At 41.4% G+C, this 8308-nt stretch overlaps 1 protein-coding gene across 1 annotated transcript; it reads left to right on the top strand.

Annotated features, from left to right (window-relative positions):
• Positions 1-156: 156 nt before the first annotated feature.
• LOC125312779 lies at positions 157-7174 on the top strand. Its single transcript, XM_048272213.1, has 2 exons — positions 157-979; positions 6205-7174. Exons 1-2 carry the CDS (start codon positions 674-676, stop codon positions 6943-6945), a joined length of 1047 nt encoding a protein of 348 aa, XP_048128170.1. The 5' UTR covers positions 157-673; the 3' UTR covers positions 6946-7174.
• Positions 7175-8308: the final 1134 nt, after the last annotated feature.

The following is an 8308-nucleotide window of genomic DNA, read 5'->3' as shown; positions in this document are numbered from 1 at the left end:
CATAGCAAGTTCCTGTAAGGTTCATTACAGGACCCTAGCAGCTTTGCTTAATACCAGCAGATGAACGAACTGCGGTGCTATCGCAACATCTGCATTGTTCCTTAGGACGAAAAATGAGAATATCCATCATCATCAATCGGATAAAACTCTGATGTTTTGGTAGTGATTTACCGTCGTATAAGAAGATGATCGTCACTGCATACTGATTGGGAATAGTTGGCAACCCCTAAATTATAAAAATGGAGATCGCTTTTGGCTCTGTTCATTCCCTTCCTAGAATTCTTCGCGTGGCTCATCATCTGGCACAAATGTATCATCGGGTACAAACTGGATTCGCGCCAAAATAGTGCAGACGAAAAGCCAAATCATAGTTTTTATTAAACAACTGTAATTTGCTGTAATCAAAACAGGCTTATTTTATCATTTCCTCGTGCTTTGCTCTAGCTAGAGCAAGACTTTGTCATTGTCACCATCTTTTGTCCAAAGCATTTGTTTTGATTTTCAGAATCTAACCAGGAAATCACATCAAACGACATAGATTTCAATCCAGGCAGAGACAAGCGGCGTGATCAGATTGTCAATGTAGAAGTTAACCCTCCTTAGTCATCTACATCTGTATATAAATATCCATGGTTTCTCTCAGCTTCATCTGCAGAGCTTCTGAACCACCCTTATGGAGGACCACATAAGCAGAGTGTTAACGAAGATGGATAGTGAGGAAGAGAAGCTTCGGTATCTCGGGTTCCTTGGCATCTTCAAGGAATCCTTCAAGATCATCTTCTCATGGAAGAAGATCTTCACTCAACTCACGCTTGCTTTTATCCTCCCTCTCGCTGTCATCTTCTTAATTCAGATCCCAGTTTCTGAGAACCTGGAAGCAAGAATGCGATTTGTACGATACAGGCTCTATCACTATCGGGACAATGAACGCGCGGACGAATTCCTGTCATCCGAGCGTATAGAATATTGGCTCATCAAAGTAGCATACTTGGTCTTTGTCCTGGTGCTTTCCCTTCTCTCTACTTCCGCGGTCGTGTACATCGGTGGCCTGCAATTTCACTGGAAAGCCAATTGCCTTCAAAAAGATCATGTCCGTGGTCCCAAACGTGTGGAAACGAGTCACCATCACATTCCTATGGAGTTTCTTCATCCACTTGGCCTATAGCTTATGCATATTGGGGACTTTCGTCATGTGGGCGCTGCTGATCGGTTTCTCACCGGCCGGGAGGGTCATCTGGTACGTCCTCTTGATCCTGTTCCTCGTTGGGTTCGTGTACCTGAGCATCGTCTGGCAGCTGGCGAGTGTGGTCTCCGTCCTGGAGGAGGAGAACTATGGGATCAAGGCAATGGTCAAGAGCATAAACCTTATTGAGGGCAAGCGAGTAGTCACGAGCTTCATCTTCCTGCTGCTGGTCTTGTGCTATGAGGGGATATTGATACTGTACCAGTGGTTTGTGGTGTATGCATGGAACCTAGGAATTGTGGTAGGCATCGGCATCCTCTGCCTCGTCCTACTGATGTTCCTGTTCCTGTTCAGCCTCGTGATCCAAACCATGATCTACTTCGTCTGCAAGTCATATCACTGCGAGAGCATCAACAAGCCGGCCCTGGCCAACCATCTGGAAGCTTACTTCCAGCCTGAGCCTCAGAGGGAAGCTGCCCAGGATGTCCAGCTAGAGCAAGTTCATGTTGCCACCAAGGGGGCGCAGCTAGGTCAAGTTTATGTCTGAAGTTCAAATAGGAACTCTCTGTACCAGCTGAATAAGAGCCGAACCGACGAACATATACGGTCCTTACCTTTAAGTATGCAAGTGTATCAACGAATTTTGTATTAATACGTTTGATTGTAAGTCATGTGTACTTCTTTTTGATGTATTTTCAACTACTCACCGGTATCGGTAAGCTGAGGTTATTCTGTGTTTTTATAGGCCTTTTGGGGCCATAAGAGGTAAAAGTTCATCTCATCTCGCCATGATCAGTGTTTCTCCCTTCTCCCCTTTTATGGTCTCCTCAAATGGACGATTCTCGACAAGTTGCGAGAGATTGTGAATGATATGCCATGAATTGCCACCCTTAGAAATTTCCTAAGCCGACCTGCTAGTTGCTCTTGCTTACCCTTTTGCCACTGAATATGGTTCAGAGTCTTCAGACTATGAATTAGGAGAGAAACTCTAGGAGGAATGAGTGAAGTGGGACACTGTAGCCAATCTCTCCACTCAAGTTGGACAGATTTGATTTCTTTGGACTCGTGAACAGTTATAATTGCTAACCAGAAGTTACCATTGGTTGTATACTGGGGTGAGCAAACCGGCTGGTTCAACTCGGGAATCGATCTGAAAGTGGCCTTATCCGGCCTGTTCAAGGTGGATTCATAAGGAGATTGGTCCGGTTCTCGATTTAAAAAATGGGGGATTGTCCTTACTAGTTCGGTTCCCAATTGTATGTCCTGAACTTGTCGATTAGATCCGCAAACCTAAAACCTACAACCAAACTAGTTTACCCCTTACCCTAAATAAGTTCTTTTACTCTTTTTCTAAGATAGAAGATACTTGTTGAAATTAAATATGTTCGATATATTGTTGCAAAGTAGAAAGATTTTTATTCATGATTGACATAGGCATGTTTTATATATAATAAAGTGAAACGAAAAAAAAAAAAAAAAAGCCTCCGCCGATTCTCGGATTGCCCCTAGAATCAGCTCTAGCTGCCATGACCATCGAGAGGAGGGTTTAGGGGTGATTATTGTGTTTAAAGACAGTTTCAACCTTTGAGACGGTCTTGTGACATGTGCTTAAGTATACATGCTTTGGAGTCGCCACTGATTTTTGGGGAATATTGGAAATCTCATTAGGCGGTGGGAGGCACCGTATAACTCAAACGGAATCAGAGATTTGGAATCGGGGACTTAGTTTCATCAATGTTACCATTAATGCCCTTTCGGTACCTAGATTGATTGATTTTTCTAACTTGATTTCATGTAGGCTCAATTTTGGGTGAGGAAAGTCTTAAAATCTAGAGTTTCAAGCAGATGGGAGAAACAAATCCTAACAATCACAATTAATAAAAGAAGTGTGCAAATCAAGTAATCAAGGACATACGGATAAAACGCATCAAATCATATCATGGCATCTCTAATATAGCTCTATAAGATTAGTTTAAATTTGGAAGGAGTTTGAAAACAAGGAACCGAATTGAAAATTCAAATAGGTCCATTTCCCAACTTGCGCAATTCGTGAAAGTGATTGGACAGAAATGCAATTAAAGATACTAGAATCAAATGTCATAACTAGCACAAAGTGAAAAGACAACTAGAAAGGACTCAATTTCAGATTTTTGTTCAACTAGGGACCTAAACGCAAAATTTTGAAATTCAGGGTGCCCGATTGAATTTTTGAGTTTTAAAGTGAGCAACATTCAATTACAATTAAAAAAATACTAATGAATATTTTTCATTTTTTTTTGTCACAAATGCTATTTTTCTTATTTTTGGGTTATTTTCTAATTAAAGAAATTTAAAAATTCATAAAAATTCATAAAAAAATATTTTTTTGTTCAAAATTGATTTTTTAGGCTTGGCCAAGGCTTCCAAAGTTGATTTTTAAAATTTATGAATTTTTATTGTGTTTTAATTATTTTCTAAAAAAAACCTGATTAAAAATCAGGTGTCAACATCGGTTTAATTCCACGGTCAACGGAATTAGTTATTAGTTCCAAAAACTAAGAATCAATCCTAACATGATAAGTTCTAGGTTCCAAGTTTAAAACCTACCCACCTTTGAATTGGTCACTGCTCTTATGTTTAGGGTCGAGCAACCGAGCCGGTTCAAGCCTGGCCCTGGGCTAAACTTGCCTTACTCGGCTGGTTCAAGGTCGATTTGTAGGGGGACCCAGAACTAGAAATCAACCTTGAGTAGTTCGGTTCCCAGTTTTATACCCTGAACCGATTGGTTCTACCTAGAAGTGTGAACATAAATTTGGCAAGGCTGGTTGTTGGATAGATCCTCAAGTCGAAAGCCTGATTCAGCTGGTTTATCCCTAACCCTAAGCAACTTCATTTCCTGTCCCTTTTTCTTTTTAAGAAAATGTAGAGCATTTTGAGTGCTTACACCACGAAGGAGATGAGCAATAACAAGAGGAAAATAAAGAAAAGTACAACAAAAGAACAAAAGAAGGAAAAAACAAAAAAATTCAGCAAAACAATGCCGTTTTGAGTAAACTGTTTGACTTGCCAACCATGGCGCATAGGGCAGCCAAAGATGACCGGACGTCACATCAGAAATTTCAGGCCAAAATTAACGAGATTGACTAAATTAAAATGTCACACAAATGTTGATAAAAATGAAAATTTATGACTAAATTATTATCCGTAAGAGAGATTTAGATAGGATTTGGTAATTTCCCTGTAAAGTTTTATTGTATATGTCTTTGCTGATTTGACAATTCTCCATTAATTATTCGTGCCACGTGGCATGGCATGACTCATGTTTATGATTGATACCTCCAATTTAGTAAGTAATTAATACCTAGGTAAATGATATTTATTCCCTAGGTAATGCCTAATTGACATCGACACCTTAAGAGCATCGACTGTACTTTTGGAAGCGAACATGGCAACGCGTGACGGGTCGGAGTCACTCTTCTTTTATGGAAGTCACGAAAAATATGATGACTTGGACATTGCCGGCCATTTAAATTCTTAATTTACTTCCAAAATTGAGAATGAATTATAAATAATTTTGCCTTTTCAGCTCATGAAATCCCTCTCTCCTTTCCTCTTCCTTATGCTGGACTTTCCTCGTTTCAGGGTATCCTAGAATGGCTTCCAAGTTCCAAGAACTAGGCAAGCCAAGAATGCTGTTCACGGACAAGAGGGAAAGAGATATCCTTCAACGAGTTCTAGCTAGGCCTAATTAGGGCTAGGTAGAGAATTGACGCGAGATGGGTCGAGTTTTCGCCATGGATCGAGGGATTCGGGAGCTCTCACGTCCGCGTTTTACCGTTCCTCTCGACGTAGGATCTATGATCCTAAGACTAAGATGCGTCTAATCTCCATATGCGAGAAAATGCTGATGCGGGAGTACGCAAGGTAAACACTTGTGTTAGAGGTCGAACTCCGACGATATGGATGAATTTTGTAGTGAGGATTGAGATTTTTGGACCAAATGATTTAGGGGCCGACAGAGTGTAAATTTCGGGTGTGCAGGAAGGGAAACGGGCCATTTTAGGTTGAGGGAGATGAAAAATGTAGGATTTGAAATGTGAAGACGGTACTTAAGCTTTATTTGTTGCGTTGACAATAACTTGTGTCTAAATATTTTCATTGACGGTGAGAATGTTTTTCTTTCACTCGTTTACATAAGTGAAACAAACAATTATTTGTAGGGAAATATTTTTCAAATCATTCATTTTTCTTAAAACAAACGGAGCCATACTGTAGAGTCTGGTGAATATCAGTTGGTAGGTATTATTATAATTTTTGACGTGCGGAATGGCTAATTTTCCCTTGCTACATTGTTAATCAATTTCTGTTTTTCCTCTTTGGATTCATAAATCTAAAACAAGATTAGCAAAAAAAGGAGGTAATGAATAAAACATGCTGGAGCATTCGTATGATGAAAGCGAAGGGCAGAAACTATCACAGCTAGCTAGACCAACACTTTGTCATTTCCGCTGTCTTTTTTGTCCTAAGCATCATCTGTTTCGCCTCTCAATCTCTAACCAAGAAATCACATCAAACTATGTTAGATTGTAATCCACGGCAGGCACGAGTGAGCGACACGTATCGGATTGTCGATTTTCGAAGTGAACGTCCTCAGTCATCTGCTTGCGCGCATATAAATTCATGGTTTCTCCCGGCTTCATCATCCGCAGAGCTTCTGAAGTAACCTTATGGAGGATCACGTGAGCCGAGTGTTAACTAAGATGGATAGCGACGAAGAGAAGCTTCGGTATCTCGGGTTCCTTGGCATCTTCAAGGAGTCCTTCAAGATCGTCTTCTCATGGAAGAAGATCTTCACTCAAATCACGCTCTTCTTTGTCCTCCCTCTCGCCATCATCTTCTTAGTTCAAGTCCAAGTTTCCGAGATCCTTGAATCAAGAATCCAATGGGACCAATACGACGAGTTTCACTCCAGAAACCATGAACGATATCATGTCCTCGACCGTGTCCTAACATACGAGCGTCTAGAATTTTGGCTCATCAAAATAGCATACCTGGTGTTCCTCCTGGCGCTTTCCCTTCTCGCTACTTCCGCGGTCGTGTACACTGTGGCCTGCAATTACACGGGAAAGCCCATCACCTTCAAAAAGGTCATGTCCGTGGTCCCAAAGGTGTGGAAGCGCGTCGCCGTCACATTCGTATGGAGTTTCTTGTTCCACTTGGCCTTCAGCCTATGCGTCCTGGGGACTTTCGTCATGTGGGCGATTCTGATCGGGAGCTCACCGTTCGGGCTAGCCATTGGGGTCATCATCTTGATCCTGTTCTTCGTTGGGTTCGTGTACCTGAGCATCGTCTGCCAGCTGGCGAGCGTGGTCTCCGTCCTGGAGGAGGAGAACTACGGGATCAAGGCAATGGTCAAGAGCAAGAGTCTGATTGAGGGCAAGCGACGGGTCACGGGTTTCATCTTCCTGCTGCTGATCTTGCTCAATAATGGTATCGTGATAGTGTACCGGATGTTTGTATGGGCCTTCTTATTCATGCTCATCGTCGGCGCCCCCTGCCTTTTCGTGCTGACCTTCCTGTTTCTGTTCGGCCTCGTGATCCAAACAATAATCTACTTTGTCTGCAAGTCATATCACTGTGAGAGCATCGACAAGCCGGCCTTGGCCAACCATCTAGAAGCTTACTTTCAGCCTGAGCCGCAGAAGCAGGACGCCAATGATGTCCAGCTAGAGCAAGTTCACGTCCCCACCAAGGACGCCCGGTTAGGTCAAGTTTATGTCTGAATTTCAAATCAGAACTCTGTAGTAGCTGAATAAGAGCCGAACCGACAAAACATATATGGTCCTTAGCTTTAAGTTTGCGAGCGTACGTACGAGTGTCGTATAAGTACGTTTGATCTGGAGACATGTGTATTTCTTGATGGGCCGGACACGGAAGAAAGTGAAAGATATTCCCAAGTGAAATGTGCTTGTATGAACAATCAATACTAATAAAAGACACAATTACTTCCCAGATCTTTCTTATTCTAACTCCTGTGATACTGTCAAGTTGGGCTTATCTCATTCTTCCTCATCTGGTAACTAGCTAGGATTTAGCAGCCTGCTTGATATGGCAATTCAGACGGCCGGAATTCAAATCAATCCAAGAAGTAGAAGTCGGAGAAGTAAGCTCAATCTGGAAATCTTCTGAACAAGTGGGAAAGCAAGGCTTATGATCGATGAAGAACCAGACAGACAAGGTTTCTACCGTGATATCACGACACAGATACACTAAGTTATTGATTAAGCAAACAACCGTTCTTCCATCAGATGAGACTACCATGTCAAGAGTTCGAACTTTGCACAGTTGTTATTTCCCGACGTTTTTTGCCCGAGGATATTTGGCGATCTTATGGGTCTTTTCGAGCGATAAGAGGTAAAAACTCATCTCGTTTCGTCATGATTCACGATCAGTGTTTCTTCCTTCTCCCTTCGTATTCCTCCATGGCTACTGAAGGCACTTTATATAGTACGGACCAGAAGGACCGGAGCTGTTGGAGTCGTGAACAGTAAAAGCAGATTCTTGGCATCACCTTGCATCATCAGGAAGTCCCGCATCTGAAAGCCGAATCCCTAAAGGGTCATCCAGCGCAAAATGAATAAAATAGGCAGAAGTGCCACCGGACTAGGACAGATAAAAAAGCCTAGCCACCTTTCGAAATTTCCTCAGCAAATTTGCTAGTTGCTCTGCTTGCCCTTTCGCCACTGAATAGGTTTAAACCCTCAATTGGTTGTAATGCCAAGCCAGCATTCTTGAAAATTGTCAAATTTTGTTCCATCTATTTTGCAGAAAATAAATGATTTCAAATCCATTTTCTTAAAAATAATTGTTTTTATCGCTTGAAATAATACGTTAATAAAAAAAAATGTTTCGGTTAATGCCATGAAAAACTCAAAACTGGTACACCTGTGATAAATTTAACCAAAACTAATTTTTGACCACCAAAAACCTCAAACGGGTACACTTGTGACAAATTTATTCTAAACGAATTTTTTAACCACAAAAAACCCCAAATTGATATGTACGTGATAAATTTACTCCAATTTAGTACACATATGATTGAATTAATACCACAAAAAATTCAAATTGGTACACTTGTGATGAACG

This window comes from Rhodamnia argentea, chromosome 11 (genome assembly GCF_020921035.1).
Source record: "Rhodamnia argentea isolate NSW1041297 chromosome 11, ASM2092103v1, whole genome shotgun sequence".
In the NCBI taxonomy this organism is placed as follows: Eukaryota; Viridiplantae; Streptophyta; class Magnoliopsida; order Myrtales; family Myrtaceae; genus Rhodamnia; species Rhodamnia argentea.
This window is presented reverse-complemented; position numbering and strand designations above follow the sequence as displayed.

Coding starts and splice junctions, on each gene's coding strand:
- LOC125312779 (XM_048272213.1), top strand. CDS start 674: ATGGAGGACCACATAAGCAGAGTGTTAACGAAGATGGATAGTGAGGAA. Junction 980..6,204: donor TAGAATATTGGCTCATCAAA/GTAGCATACTTG, acceptor TGGCTCATCAAA/ATAGCATACCTGGTGTTCCT.